The sequence below is a fragment of the Cyprinus carpio genome, chromosome B24 (assembly GCF_018340385.1).
Source record: "Cyprinus carpio isolate SPL01 chromosome B24, ASM1834038v1, whole genome shotgun sequence".
Lineage (NCBI taxonomy): Eukaryota > Metazoa > Chordata > Actinopteri > Cypriniformes > Cyprinidae > Cyprinus > Cyprinus carpio.
In genome coordinates, this window is record NC_056620.1 from 2,642,127 (window position 1) to 2,658,175 (window position 16,049).

Here is a 16,049-nt window from a genome sequence, read left to right on the forward strand (position 1 = left end):
TGTGTTGCAAGCTCAGTGTTTCCAGTTCAGTTCCCTTCCAACCTGTTGCTTCAGTGTGAAACCGATTCTGTTTCTATTGCTGATTGTTGTTTTAAAGTGCCCCATTATGGATTTTTGAAAGTTAGCTTTCATGCAGTGTGTAACGCAGCTCTAAGTGAATGAAAACATCCTGCAAAGTTTTTAAATCTGAAAGTGCGCCGTGTATAAAGATATTGTCTCGCAAAAGAAAGCGTCGACTCTGAATCATTGAAACGAGTCGTTTTTAAAACGAATCCCAAACCGTTTCTTGTTGACGTCAACATGAAACATAAGCATATTGCCCGCCCACTTGTTGGTCTTTTCTAGTTGGTCCAAATGAAAATGCAAATTCATTCTTTGCCACTAGGTGCTGCTTTTGGAGTGATAAAAATAGTGGTTTCCCTGATAACTCTGTACACAAAACAGCACTGTGCTCACAAACGCTGCTTTATCAGGCATTACAGGCAAGATGAAATGAAAATGAGACCAATCGGACCAATCATCAAAATCTGAACATTTCATTACCCATAATAGGGGCACTTTAAAACACAACATGTTGTCATCTTGACTTACCATGCAAGATCATCTCGAAAAACACTCCCAAGAATGGGACAAAGTCAAGCTGCAAGTGTAAAGTGTCTAGTAAGCGGACTAGTGCATTCGGAGCTGTCGCCGCTGTCATTTTACCGTTATTTCATCTGATGTGACAGTTCATAATGTAGAGTGCACAAACAGGACGAAAGGGAATGCATCTGGGGAAGTGACGGGCTCTGAAGACAAGAGGGTTGTTGGGGACGACACGCGCACACACACACACACACACACACACACACACACACACACACACACACACACACACACACACACACACAGAGGGGACAGATGAATGGAGTGTGCAGGCTGAGATGGTCTAGAGACAGCAGCTCCCACACATTTCCTGGCTGCTCATAGAAAAAGTTTACCTTGTTTGTGCTTTTGCCGTGTGGCACGGTGGTCCTGAAATGCACTTTTATTGTATTTATATCCCTGTCAGAGCTGCTTTAGGAGTGTGCTGTATGTCATAAGTTTTCTCTGCATTTCTCTGCAAAGCAAAATGAAACGCTGTGAGTCTGGCTTCAAGGTGCTTTTAAAAATTTGCAATTTTGATGTTAAATACTGAGATTAATAGACAGACAGCTGTAAGTAAGCCATGTGTAGGTTGACATTTGTAGGAACTCCTAAAGTGACAACACTGTGGCTCTGTGGTGGTTTCAAAACGATTTTGTTTGTTTATTTTCAAAATCCTTTCAGTATGACACAGCGACAGCTTAGCCAATGGCGTTCCAGCTAAGTAGTAGGGAGTCTTTAGGAAAACTTTTTGAAAACAGTCGTTATTGCAGTTAATTTAATGAAATTACATATTTCAACCTTTAAAGGGCTAGTTCACCCAAAATACACCTTCAAATTTAGTTTATAGCACTTGTCACACAATATATATTGTTTCAAAGCAGCTTCACACACACACACACACACACACACACAAGCTCACGCACACACACACACACATAGAGAGAGAGAGAAAACACTTGCTTCTGGTAGGTAGGCAGTGTAGACAATTAAAGTCATGAAGGCACTAGCTTTTCTGCAGCAGAAACAAATAACATGTTCTGTCACTTAAAAATGTTTCTTGGGAAATATTGCTGTCTAATGTAAGACTTTGATAGATAAAGTAACAGTACTTCTAAATGCAGATTATATTTCATCAAACATGCACGTTTAAACTTCTATTCTCCATATTTGAATGAAAGATGAGAGGGTTCTTGAGACACATTTTTATACAGTATCCACAAGTTTCCTACGCCCCATGAGGCCTTGCATCAGAAGTGGGAGTGTCTTCCAGTTCGACGGGAACAAGCGGGACTGTCTGAGTTTCTCCGCGTCTGGAGACTGGAGAGCGTCAGTGCCGCGGCTCATTCCGTATATTTACCAGCTAACATAAACATTAAAGACTTGTAAAATAATTTTAGCTCAAAACTCAGACTGCAGCGAGTGTTTGAAATTACTTCTATTTGATATCCGACCTGGATTATGATTAACAAAGCAGAGATATTCAATGCAAAAGACTGTGCACACATTACCATGGTAAACATAGTAAATACGACTGCCTGATAAAATCAGACAAGTGATGTATTTATTTATTTACATATTTTATCTGTCAGTAAGTCTCCTCTCTTTATACCTGATGTTAATATTTAGCTCCGCGTATGTCATGAATCATAGTGTCTCTTTCTTTTGTGAAATAACGGTAAATAAAAACACTTAGCCTCTTGGTTAATTAGCACACAAAACACCATTGATATACTACTTCCACCGCCTCACCGGAAGTTGTACCCACGTTCTTTTTTTACAGAAGCGCTCCCAGGAAACAGGTGGACGCTGGTACTAAAAAATCTGCGGTAACATATATTAATGATAAATCTATGTTATTTTATGTAAATATACTGTATATAAATAAATCCATTTAATTGAAAATGCCTTTTAAACGTGATCATTTTCATGCAAGCTACAAAATCCTGTCTTGTTTTCTAACTTTTGTCACATTTGTTGAATTGCAAAATGAGTGGGACAAATGGCCAGCATATCATTTCCAAGCAAATGAGAGAAGGACACAGAGTCACGAGGAAATGGGACATTCTAATGCGGGGGCGGCCGAATGTTGGCTGAGGTGAGAGGGACACCAGTTAGTGCCTGGGTGCGGATGGCACTATCCCGCGTTGCCGTGGGAACAGCATGCCAGCCAAGACGTGTGATTCCTATGCCTGGCCTGGCCTGAGGACTGCCCTCTCTCAGAGCCCAGCACGGCCTCATTGAGCTCTGCGGCCCTTGGTTTCCTGTCGCAGGGCACGGCTCCACCGTAGGCGTGTGAAACCGCAGAGCTGATGGAGCATAAGGTGGGGGCGGGACAGCTTGTTTCATTCCCCCCTTCGGTCATTTAACCCCTCAACTGTATCACCATCTGAGGTGTGAAAGCCATGACATGGTCTGGAGACACCAACGACGTAGAGAAACTCCTTCCAAACACACAGAGTGGAAATGTTAAGGTGTGGAAGTATCGCACGACTTCACGTAGTTTATTGCCTGCATTCATAAAAAAGTAGCAAGAGCTGAATGATAAAAGATAATCACTGTAGGACAGGTTACGTACAGATTGTAGTCCGTTACTTATTCCTGATGAAATGACAAAAATTGTAGTTAGTAACGTAATCCATTATGTTTTAGTTAATATAATCAGTCTCATTTTTGATAACTTTAAGATTACTTTTGACCAAACTCATTCATCACATTGATTAAAATCGGACAATCTTCTACCTTATTGATATAAAAGAACAAAGAGAAAGAAAATAGATTTCATTTGTTGTTATTGATGAAATTAAGTGCATTAAACATCACATTACGTCAATGTTTCCAGTACTGGGGTTTGTGAAAGAATTGCAGGGGGGTTGTGCATTTAAAAAGTTGATAATTAGATCATACAAATTTAAATAAATGTGACCCTGAACCACAAAACCAGTCGTAGGAGTCTTTAAAAAAAAACATTAAAATTTTTGAGAAAATCGCCTTTAAAGTTGTCAAAGTGAAGTTCTTAGCAATGCATATTACAAATACAAAATTAAGTTTTGATATATTTATGGTAGGCAATTTACAAAATATCTTCATGGAACATGATCTTTACTTAATATCCTAATGATTTTTGTCATAAAAGAAAAATCTATAATTTTGAAAATAAATTAGTATTGTTGGATTTTTTTACAAATATAATGTATTGTTTTATGTTTGCTTTTGTGCTCCAGGGTCACAGATCACCTGCATGTCATGCGAAATTTCCTGCTGAAATGAAATGAAATTTCTATTTACACATATTTATAGATTTATTTAAATGGCAACTTCTTGATTGTGTAATCCTATTATAACTCATGTTGTTTAATACAGTCTACAAATGAACACTTCAGAGCATCTCACACTGATTTGACAAAGTTTGCAGGGTTTGTCAGATTATATGTTTATTAAATGCTCAAAGACTTGTTTAAATTATATACATTTATTCTCTGTTACTACTAATAAAATAATCTAGAGAATGGCATGGCTGTGTGCTCAAGCGCTGGCATTCTCAACACTGTCAAAATATAAGTCTGACATGCCGTCAAAATAAAAGTAATTAAAAAATGACAAATATCAGCAGATATATTGGTTGATCACTAGTGTTGCATGTTTTTAGCACATTCCTACGTAGCTTCTAGGATGTTAAAAAGTTGTTGCTAGGCTGCTGAATATTATTCAGTGTGAGGTTTTTCAGAATTTTTTTTTTTTTTTTTTTTTTTTTGAATTGTTCATCAGCCAAAAATCATACATTGAAACAAATCTGAACTCTCAAGTCACTTTCTCTTGGTTAACAGTTGCTGAGAACTTATAATTTTACTATTTATGAAGTTTTGGTGTGCCAACTTATTCCTTTTGTGATTTGGTTTTTGTGGTCAAACTCCATCATTGTGTTTCATCTTGTGTAGTTTTTGCGAAACATTTCACAACAAAGTTTATGTGATCTTGTGGATTTCGCCGTGCTCACAAACAGAAAGCTGCTCGGGTTGAAAATTCCACTGTTATGACCCAACTTTAAGAAAAGGAATTTAAGTTGCAAATTTATGACAGCCAAATTTCTAGGACAAATTGTATAAGTGACATTGTGAGATATGCATTTGCAATTGAGAGAAATGAAGTTTGTTTCTCCTGTTTCATTTGCTTATTCATAAGAAACAATCTCTCAGTTGTGATATGTTATGTAACGTCACAAAATGCTTTATTTCTTAATGTTTTTACTCTGAGGTGGAAATGTGCTTCCGTAGACTTGATTTCTTGAATTTCAGTGGATTTTTCTGATGAAACATTGAATAAAAGCAAGGATTTCAGTCAGATCTGCTGACCTCTGTCTTTTGATGGTGACGTTTCATCACTCCCTCTCTGCTATCTGTGATTTTATTGATATTGAAGTTTCCCTTTGCTATCTCAAAACCATCTGTGATGCATTTGTGGTCACTGATGTTTTGCTCACACTTCAGTTTCAAGTGCATGACATCATGTTGACGAGCCATGTCTGATATTGAAATTCACAGTTTTTTAGTGTCCTTTGTTCCCCTGATGTTGGTCATTAGATCCGGTTTCATGTTCGATCATGGTCCAACAGAAATGCAGTGGATTTCCCACTCGTCAAGAATAACGTATACTGACTATATTATGAGAAGATTATCTCAGCAAGGAGTGTGATCTGTCTAAATGATCCATACGCAGCAATTTGAACGTGAACCAAGAAGTAGCATACTGATGTAGTAATTACAGCACTGAGGTGCCAATTACATGTGGACACTGTGTCCTTGTCACACTCCTGTCTGCTGTAACCTTCACACCGCTGTGGGTTTCTATCTATAGGCAGAGCCTGCTATTAGACAGGAAACATGGTGGGAACATTAGCATCAGTGGGTCATAATGATGATTTGGAGGTGTTGTCCTTGAGGAGGTTTTTAAACTGCTCTCCGATGGTGAATATTCTAATGCCCATGCATCAGTTCTGCCAGGATCAGGCTTTAACCTCCTCCATCTACCAGAATATTTACATATTCACAGCAAGAGCTGTGAATATGCAAACTGAAGATATCATTATAAAGCAAATTATCATTAAAACATTACGTATGCTTATTTGCATGTAAACTAGACATGAAATAAAATTCCATTTCATTTTTGCTTGATAGATCTTACTATGATCTTTTATCTCACATTTCCAAAATTTATAGTTTATATTTCAAATTTTGGACTTTTTTCTTGCAATTCTGATGAAAAAAGTCAGATTTGCGAGATATAAACTCAAGAATTCTGACTTTCTTTCTCCCAGTCCTGAGTTCTCAGTATTCTGAATTTACATAGTGAATTCTAAAATTGATATTTTGGATTTTTTTTCATTGCATTTTATTGCATTGCATTGCATATGTTAAAGACTTTAAAAAATTTACAGCCATGAAGTGGCTACATCTACAACAGCTGTTTCTGAGATGAGTGGAAATGCAAACAGCTTTTCCCAGATATGTTAGAGCTCTTTGCATCTATGTGACACCTTGTCTAAACTATGAACGAGCAGCGCAGTGAGATTGCTCCCATAATAATCAACAGTCATCTAGAATCCAAGCTGAGTTTTGTGTACAGCAAAATACAACACTTTGAATTTAAGCCTAGCTCTTCTGTTCTGTTCTGACATGACCTTAGGCAATGCATTACTTTTGATAAATGTTTAAATGCATTTACTGTAGGTACTTGTTAGGAGTGACACAATAATGTAGCATGTTGCTTTTAAAAGTAACGTTCCCAGGTCGCTGAAACATTGTGCTAGGTAGCAGACAGCAGTCAGCAGATGCAGAATATGCCATTGGCAGCATTTCTCTCAGTATGACCTGTTGTATACTTTCTCACATTAGTGATTCTGTTTGCTGCCCATTGGACCTTTCTGTGATGCCAGCTCATTTGAGGGTGACCTGGCTCTGCATGGATCCGCTGGTGCCCACAGCGACTGAACACACGCAGGCCAATCAGGCCCGGGCACAGGCGTATGGCACAACCTCCACGCCAACCTGGCTCTCTCAAAATAGCATGGGGACCAGAGCGGGAGGGAAAATAAATGTCATGCCATCTGATTCCCAATGCCAGTGGAATTACAATCCAGCGGCATGAATGAGGGCGAGACCCACACAGAACCAGTAGCTTGTCCTAGAATTTCATGTTTTTATAACTTTTTAATAATATAAATAATAAATAATATAAAATAAACAAGTGTGCGATTAAAATTAATAATTGACGTGAGTAGTAGCAAAAATATTTGGGGTGAGCTGTTCGGGGTCTCTGAGACCCCAGCTATAGAACATGATAAAATTCAATAGAGCATTCAGTGTGCATTCAGTTTCTGTCTGGTGTTGAGGTTATTCTAAACTATTCTACCAAATCTCAAATAAGTGTACATACACACACAACCAAGTCAGTGTAAAGTCAAACCCAAGAGTCATGCGAAGCACCGATTTTTTCAAACCAGCTGTTCCTACCTTCCGATACTGCATGACGTTCGAAGCTTCAAACTTCATCAATCATGTCATATTGTCATTTCCATACAAGCATCGGCACAGTGTGTGATACAGTAGTGCTTTGAAAACTGCGTCGGCACATCGGAGCCTCTGTATCAGTCTTCCCATCACTAACAATAGTTAATCAATATCACACAAAGAGTAACGTGTTTCTCCAAATCCAAATGTGATATTGACATTACACTGTACAACAGTTCAATACACAAGAACTTAATATTAAGTGACTTATATTTTAGACAAAACAGTCCCTGCTTTTGTTGTATTTCACCACTGAAAATAGTTTCAAAGAAAGCCACAGAAGAACAGTTTTGCATCTCTGAGCAACACACAGTGGTGTTTCATTACTGAATGAATCAGGTGTTTGAATGAATCAGTTGAATGAGTGATTCAGTGACTCGCCACCACCTACTAGCAATTTTAATTTCATCTTTAGTATTTTTTTTTTTTTTTTTTTTTTTATCATTTAAAGTATCAGTATATAAGGTTTTGTTTTTAAAACATTATTTTGCATTTATAACTGCAGGTTAATGGAAAAATTGGTGTTATAATGGTAAAATGCCCATAAAATCAATTTAAATTTACTGGAAAAGTTCATTCTGCTCCTGCTGCAAACTAGCCAACCACACAGAATATGAAAATATCAAAAGCTTTGGGATTCAGCTGTCAACGGCAGTCTTAAACCTGCTGAGGTACTGGCACAGCAACACACTTATCAAAATCTTGTCTAATTATCGTTAGGGACAAAATTCCAGAAAATATCAGAAAGTATCTGACTAGATTTTTTGCTTGGTGGTCAGAATAGACTTTATGGCTTTTCCCAGTGCTGTTGTAAAGGCTATTTATTTCATTTAGGTTTTTATTTTATTTATTTATTTTTAGCTTTCAGCTTTTAGTATTTTTTTTTTTTGAGAGAGAGAGGCCTAAAATACCATGCTATCATAATGAAATTAATAAAGGACCCCTGCATCGTCACACGATTGAAGCTTAAACTTTGCATATTGGTAACGAGTATAGTATATCACAATTAGACGCCAAGCAGCGTTGCCATCTGTCTATTCTACACATTGAACTGAGAATTTATGAACAGGGACAAGATCAGTGACAAGGGTTATCGTACAGAAAGCCTGATTCTATAGTTTCCTCTGAAATATGTCATGATATAAGAGTTTCAGCCATCGCAGGATTAAGATTTATGACACTGCAGTGTCTGCGTTATGAAATTTATCCAGAAGTAGGAACTCATGTGAGGTTCCGAGTGCTGAAACTGTTGCAGCCTAAAAACCTGAGATGATCTCACAGCGCTAGGTGGTGTTTAGATGTGTTTGCTGCAGTGCTTGCTCTCTTTCTCTCTCTTTTTTTCACTAATTACAGATCGCTTGCCATCCACACTATTCCCAAAGCAGGTGACACTGACGCCTGCAAGCGAGCGTGTGTGTGTGCCAGGTCATGTGTGAGTGTGTTTGGCAGAGTCTATGATAGGGCTTGGAGTGGTGCTTGAGTTGCTGTGGTGGCGTCCTCTGTCTGAAGGCAAGAGTCCTGTGAATTATGGCTCCAGAGAGGCCTCGCCTGAGCCCCACTCACTCTGCACACAGCCGCAGGAAATGCACATGAATGCCACCCATAGACTGAAAGAAAATAGATGGACGAAGCGACTCCATTCCCTTCCAACTGCTCAGCAGTGATTCATTTAGAGCCCGAGTCTATGCGGTAGTGATTCATTTGGATCCCGAGTTTGCGTGGTAGTGATTAATTTGGATGCAGAGTCTGCATGGTACTGATTCATTTCCAGCCTGAGTCTGCACTGTACTGATTCATTTTGAGCCGTATTCTGAGCAGTAGTGATTCATTTTGATCCCAAGTCTGCGTGGTAGTGATTCATTTGCAACCTCAGTCTGTTCAGTAGTGATTAATTTGCAGCCCCAGTCTGATTCATTTAGAGCCTCCAGCCCTAGACTGAAAAAAAAAGATGGACGAAGCGTCTCCTTTCCCTTCCACTGCTCAGTCTGCTCAGTAGTGATTCACTTGGAGCCTGAGTCTGCACAGTATTGATTAATTTTGAGCCTGAGTCTGCGCAGTAGTGATTCACATGGAGTTCGAATCTGTGTGGTAATGATTGATTTGTATGAAGTGATTCATTTGCAGCCTGAGTCTGTGCAGTAGTGATTCATTTGGAGCCACAGTCTGCACTGTAGTGATTCATTAAGAGCCCGAGTCTGGGCAGTAGTGATTCATTTGGAGCCAGAGTCTGTGCGGTGATGATTCATTTGGATCCTGAGTTTGCACAGTATTAATTCATTTGGAGGCCGAGTCTGTGCAGTAGTGATTCATTTAGAGCCTGAGCCTGTGCAGTAGTGATTCATTTGGAGCCAGAGTCTGTGCGGTAATGATTCATTTGGAGCCTGAGCCTGTGCAGTAGTGATTCATTTGGAGCCCAAGTCTGTGCAGTAGTGATTCATTTGAGCCCAAGTCTGTGCAGTAGTGATTCATTTGAGCCCAAGTCTGTGCAGTAGTGATTCATTTGGAGCCAGAGTCTGTGCGGTAATGATTCATTTGGAGCCTGAGCCTGTGCAGTAGTGATTCATTTGAGCCCAAGTCTGTGCAGTAGTGATTCATTTGGAGCCCGAGTCTGCGCAGTAGTGATTCATTTGCAGCCCGAGTCTGCGCAGTAGTGATTCATTTGGGGGTCGGGTTTTGGGAGTTGTTGTTTATTTTGAGACCGATTCTGCTCAGTAGTGATTCATTTGGATCCCGAGTCTGCTCAGTAGTGATTCATTTGGATCCCGAGTCTGCTCAGTAGTGATTCATTTGCAGCCCGAGTCTGCGCAGTAGTGATTCATTTGGAGCCCGAGTCTGTGCAGTAGTGATTCATTTGCAGCCCGAGTCTGTGCAGTAGTGATTCATTTGGAGCCCATGTCTGTGCGGTAATGATTAATTTGGATCCCAAGTTTGCGCATTGGTTATGAGTCAGATTTGGAGTATGAGTCAGAGCTTATTCATTTGGAGCCTGAGTCTGCGCAGTAATGATTCATTTGGAGCCTGAGTCTGCGCAGTAATGATTCATTTGGAGCCTGTCGCAGTATCAAAGTCCCGCCCAAACTTCTGCAGACCCAATCGCAAACTCACAATCATGCCACCACACCCCATTTTTATAGCATCAAATAACTATCTAAAAGCAAACTTATTAGAAAAAGAAACACTCAAACATACATCAGCTTTATAAGAACTGTCCATTTTGGGGTGAACTATCCCTTTAAGTACATTTGCAAGCTGTGAGTTTGAGTTATGTTTCTTCCTGGGGATTTTAACCAAGTTGGCCCGGAATCACATAAAACTGCATCTGGCTTCACGCTGTCTGCTTCTGCATCTTGTTGAAGCTAATGAATTAGTTGATGTATGGTGAGGCAAACACGGACAGCTCTAGAGACAATTCCGTCTCTCTGAGAATACAGAAGTGGCTGCTTCACACAGAAGTTACAGAACTGCAAGTCTTCAGCTACGACTTTGGTTGATCCCCAAAAGATCCCTGTATCATGTTCGTGAAAACCTGAAATCTCTCATGACATTTGGGTTTTTGATGTTTAAAAAGAAGTTGGGTCAGATGAGCAATGAGACAAACAGGGTGATCTACTGTATCTAACCAACTGCATTCTGTTTGAATATAAAGAGATTTCTTTAGAGTGACATGAAATCAATTCTACAGGTCATTCAGTTAAATTCTATAATTCTATCTTCACAATGTGTTTGTTTAGGGATTTATTTAGAGTTGCATGAAATTGATTATAGAGGTGTTTTTTTTGTGTTATTGGGGGCATTCGAGACAAATGAACTTTTCAGAATGGACTTGAAACAATCCCATGATTGTGTTTATTGGTTACAGGTGTGAAAACAAACAATGATTTACAAGCATTATTACATCTATTTGTATTGCTGTATAGTTACTGTATCACACTAAAGTTCATTGGGTTGCACTATTACGAAGTAAAGCATAGGAATGACGGCTTCACAGTGATATGCACCTGCTATTAGCAGCTAGCGGTTATCAAGTTTATTTAAAGTCTGCTTCAATAAGCTGATTCTGTTTTTTTTTACATAGATAATGTAACACATAGGACACATTCTTGCACTCCGTCTGGGTTGTTTTTTTTAATTGATGGTCTATTTACGTGTGCGTCAGACGGATGTCTTTGGCAGGTGCATCATGGTTTGCTGCATCTCACGTCAAGACTGTTTTTAAGAAGGCGTGTCAAGCTAAAAATAGTTAAACTTTTGTTGTGCAGCACATCAGTGTGAGTTTGAAATGATGGCATATTCAGAAGAAGCTGGTGGCAGTACAAATATCTTAAACATATTGATTGGTTATTCTATAATGTCTTATAACAGAGTGTTTTATTTTGTTTTAAATAGTTATAATGGTGTATATTTTGCTTGGTATAAAAGGATAATAATTGTGTAAGAGCATTTTCGTCTTGTTTTTGTTTTGTGTTGCTTGGTATGAAATAGTTATATGATGGAGCATTGTTTGGTATATTGAATGTTTATTGTTTTGTTTAAAATTGTTATAATGATGGACGAGTATTTTGTTATTGTTTGGTTTGTATAAAATAATTAAAATGGTTGAGAAAGTTTTTTTTTGTTTTAGTTTGGTATAAAATAATTATAATTGTGGAGGATTTTTTTGTTGTTTCTTTGTTGTTATGTTTGGTTTGGTTTGATATAAAAGGTTGTTTTGTTTTGTTTTGTTTTTTGTTTTGGTTTGTTTTGGTTTGTTTTGGTTTGGTTTGATTTTGGTTTGGTTTGATTTTGGTTTGGTTTGATTTTGGTGTACAAAAGATATAATGGTAGGGGAACTTTTTTTTGTTGCTTTGTTTTGTTTTTGTTTGGTTTGTTATAATGGTGGAAGAGCTTTATAGTTGTGGAGGAGATGTTCTGTGTTTTATTTTTGTTTGCTATAAAAGAGCTTAAGAAATAAATGTGTCTGTGATCAGGAATCTCTGGTGAGTAGCGACAAGCCTAGGCGCTAAAAACACACTTTGAGACTCCTGCATTTTATGTCTGGTTCAGTTCTTTTGAGCTCTGTGTGTTTTTGTGTCTATGCCTCTTTACACTGGCTTGTTAGGCAGCATAACAGTGACATCATCTGAGCACTGCAGCTAAGCAGATTTTATTTCATTTAGTTTATTTCATTTATTTAATTTCACTGAAGTACAACATGCAGAAATCTATCCCATTAGGGATGCAGCAACATTTCAGCCACCAAATAATTTTAGAATAAAATCACACAAATATATAACCCATATGATCATAAAGTTTTCAGTGAATTTTGCAATTCAGTCACATTGGATAGCGTAATTCAAATACAGAATTTTGTATGTACACATTTATTAATTTCTTTGATTTATTTTATATAATTTAACTCATATGATTACATGTTTGTAGCTGTTAAAAAACTTTTTCTTTCAGTTTTTGGTTTTAGCCAATATTTCTAATTTTGGTGCATTCTTCACTCATGGAGGGGCCAATAACTCATCAAATTGGAGAGTATGACAAGGTTCTCCAGTTCTCGACTTTGCAGCAAAGTTGAAACTCTTGAGAAAAGTCTTTCAGATGAGGGTAAATATTGTATATATCTTGCTGCATGCATGCTGAGTTGTCGCAGGTGGATGAATGACCTTTGACTCTTCAGCACAAACTGAGCAGCAGATGTGACCAGATAGAAGAACATGAAACGGACTTCATTAACCTCTGCGCCCGCTCGCCAGGTCTAATTAATACAGACGTTTGTCTTCTGTGCTAGAAGACTCTTCCATCTTCTCACACGCCTCGGACTGTTGCAGTTGTAGTTAAGACATGATGTTGGCCGGATCTGCAGTCAGGTGAGGTTTCCTTGTCTCACCTCAAACCAAAATAACCAGTGAGAAGACTAATTTATCCAAGACCAGTGTTTATGGCCTTAAAGCATTTTTTTTTTTAAGTTAGAGCAATAGTTCACAAAAAAATCACCCTCAGCTTTCCAAGATGTAGATGAGTTTGACACATTTAGAAGAATCCATCACTTAGATCCAATAGATGCTCTGCAGTGAATGGGTGCCGTCAGAATGAGAGTCCAAACAGCTGATAAAAACATCACAATAATCCACAAGTAATCCACACCACACCAGTCCATCAATTAACATCTTATGAAGCCAAAAGCTATTTTTTTAAAGAAACAAATGCATTCTTGTAGATGTTTTTAAGTTCAAACATGGCTGCAATATGAGTCCACTATACATAATATTGCTTTCTCTGGTGAAAAACTTCTCATCTGAATCGGGAGAGAAATCTGCACAGATCAAACACTGTTTGCCATGAAGCGAAAACAGCTGCAAAACAGTTCTAAACAAATATTCTGGTGGATTTTGATATTAGAGGACACCAAGGGATGGACTTTTTCACTGGAGGAAGCCTGGCTTATGGAATATTTTTTGCCAGAATCAAAGGTTTAAAGTTAAAACATCTTAATGATGGATTTGCTTCATGCAAACACACAGCCTTTCACTTCACAAGACATTAGCTGATGGACTGGATTCATGTGGATTACTTGTGGATTATTGTGATGTATTTATCAGCTGTTTGGACTCTCATTCTGACGGCACCCATTCACTGCAGAGCATCCATTGCTGAGCTGGTGATGTAATACAACCTCTCCCCAAATCTATTCTGATGAGCTTTTTGGGTGAGCTACATTTTTGCTGAGCGCAATGCCACACTGTTCTAATTAGCCAAGAACCTAAGAGTTCTAATTACTGTGTACAAACAAACGCTTGGTGGTGGCACATTTGCCTTCTTCATGTTGGAAACGATCTATGTGTGGGCTGACTTAGAGTGAGATTTGGGCTTCTTCAGGTTAGCAACATGCTCAATGGATCAGGACAAATAGAATTTTATATAATTTATGATAATTCTCAGACCCCGGTCGTCATTATCGCCTCTGCTCTAATAAAACTAGATTGCCCCGCAGCTGTTGTTGGAACATTTGCATTTCACTATGCACAAACCCTGAAGTCAAAAATGGATGAATTTAGCTTTTAAATCAAAATTGCACTGAGAAATACAAGGCCAAATACATGACCGTCAGTTATATAATGAGACCCAGTGAGCATCGCTGTGCTTACTGGCTTTTATTAACTGTATCGATGTCAAATATTACTGCTTTCATGGTGAAATATGTATTTAACCAGTAGAGACTGCTGAGTGTTTTTATTTTTACCTTTTATATGCCACATTTCCCAGACTTTATGCGATAGCATCTATTCAGCAAACTGTTATGATCTGACAAATTGTGACTTTATTTCTCCAAATTGTGAATTGCAAATTTAAATCTCACAATTCTGACTTTATAACTCGCAATTGCGTGTTTCTGTCATGCAATTCTGACTTTATTACTTAGAATTGCAACTACTTTTTGGAATTGCAAGTTTACATCTCACAATTCTGACTTTATTTCTTGAAATTGTGAGTTTACATTTGGCAATTCAGAGTTTATTTCTCAGAATTGTGGATTTTTAAAAGCCCAATTCTAAATGTATAACTTGCAATTGCAAGTTTACATCCAGTAAAACATTCCACAGTTCTGAGAAAAAAGTATAATTAGTAAAATAAAAAAAGTGAGATAAAAAGTTGCAATTACTTCTTTTTTTTATTTTTTTTTTTTATTCAGTGGTGGAATCAGGCTTCATATTATTTTTTAATTTTTTTTTGACTTGTGTCAGCCTTCAGTAAACCATTCCTACGAAACTTGAATTCATTTAATTGTGTCCAAATGTTTGGACTGGTAGTGCCTTCAAAATACCATCCTGTTTTCATCTGATACACTCCCTGAATCATGGTGTAAAAGTGAGGTCTTAACTAGAGCATGCCATACTGCAATGACACTGCAGTGCTACACACTCTCTTTGTACCTGCAGCTTCTCCTAACGCTCTTAGTCTTGACAGTATGCATGTGTACCTGAGAGTGCATAAGTCTCTCAGAGTGACAATGCCTTATTTTGAGCTGCTCACTGGATCCTGAGAGAAAGAGTGATGAGAGGGGAGGAAAAAAATGAGTCTGTCTTTTCTTTCTGCCTCATAAAATATTGCTTGGCCAAAGCAAATATTTGCGATGGGCTGAGAGAAAGAAGAACTGTTAGTCTGGGATAAATACAGCCCTGCTCTCCCCTGTGTCCTGCACATCCAGCACCTGAGCCAAACCTGCAGCCCACTAAATGCTCTCTGAGAGAGAAAGAGAGAGGGATGGGGAGAAAGAACGAGTGGGGAGGATGCAGTGGGGTGAAAGTAGGTGACTTAATAGAGGGGCCAGACAAGAAGAGGAAAGGAAAAGATGGCCACATATTACAAAAACACCCAAATAGGGCAACTGGAATGGACAGTGACAAGTTGCAAAAGCTATTGATTTTTGGGACGTTTCATACCAAACATACAAGACTTACCGTTATTTGAAGTAAATTACCTTAAAATGCCATTGCAAGAATAGCATGGTTCTTTCAACATGCACCATAGTTGTACCATGGTATTCTATGATATGTACCTTGGTCTCCCATGGTAATGCATTGTTATTGTTTTTAAGTGTATGAATATATACAATGGGAATACCATGTGCCATAGTTAACCATGGTATTCTTTATAGTACCCTGAAATGCAATGCCATGTTTAAGGACTTTTTTTTTTGTACCATGACTTTCTTCAAATTACTTTAAAGTACCATATTACCATGTTTTACTGGAATATATATCATGTGAATAGCATTTGCCATACTTGTAGAATGGTATCCTTTAAGGTGTCTTGACATTTAGTAGTTGTAGCATGGTCGTAGCATTGTACCATGTAAATACTATGGTTAAG

The 16,049-nt window shown here is 38.2% G+C and overlaps 1 protein-coding gene across 3 annotated transcripts in view; it reads left to right on the plus strand.

The window, feature by feature from the left end:
- Nucleotides 1–16,049, plus strand: part of fars2 (phenylalanyl-tRNA synthetase 2, mitochondrial) — a 122,501-nt gene that overhangs the window by 20,400 nt on the left and 86,052 nt on the right. Inside the window, exon 1 of one of the 3 annotated variants that reach the window (XM_042752201.1) lies at nt 6,366–6,794. The exons of 1 other annotated variant lie outside the window; for it this stretch is intronic. In XM_042752201.1, coding sequence (XP_042608135.1) covers nt 6,738–6,794 — 57 coding nt within the window. In that variant the 5' untranslated portion in view covers nt 6,366–6,737. Of the gene's footprint in view, nt 1–6,365; nt 6,795–12,710; nt 13,046–16,049 lie in introns of those variants that run through there. One more of the 3 variants, XM_042752202.1, reaches the window with a different exon arrangement.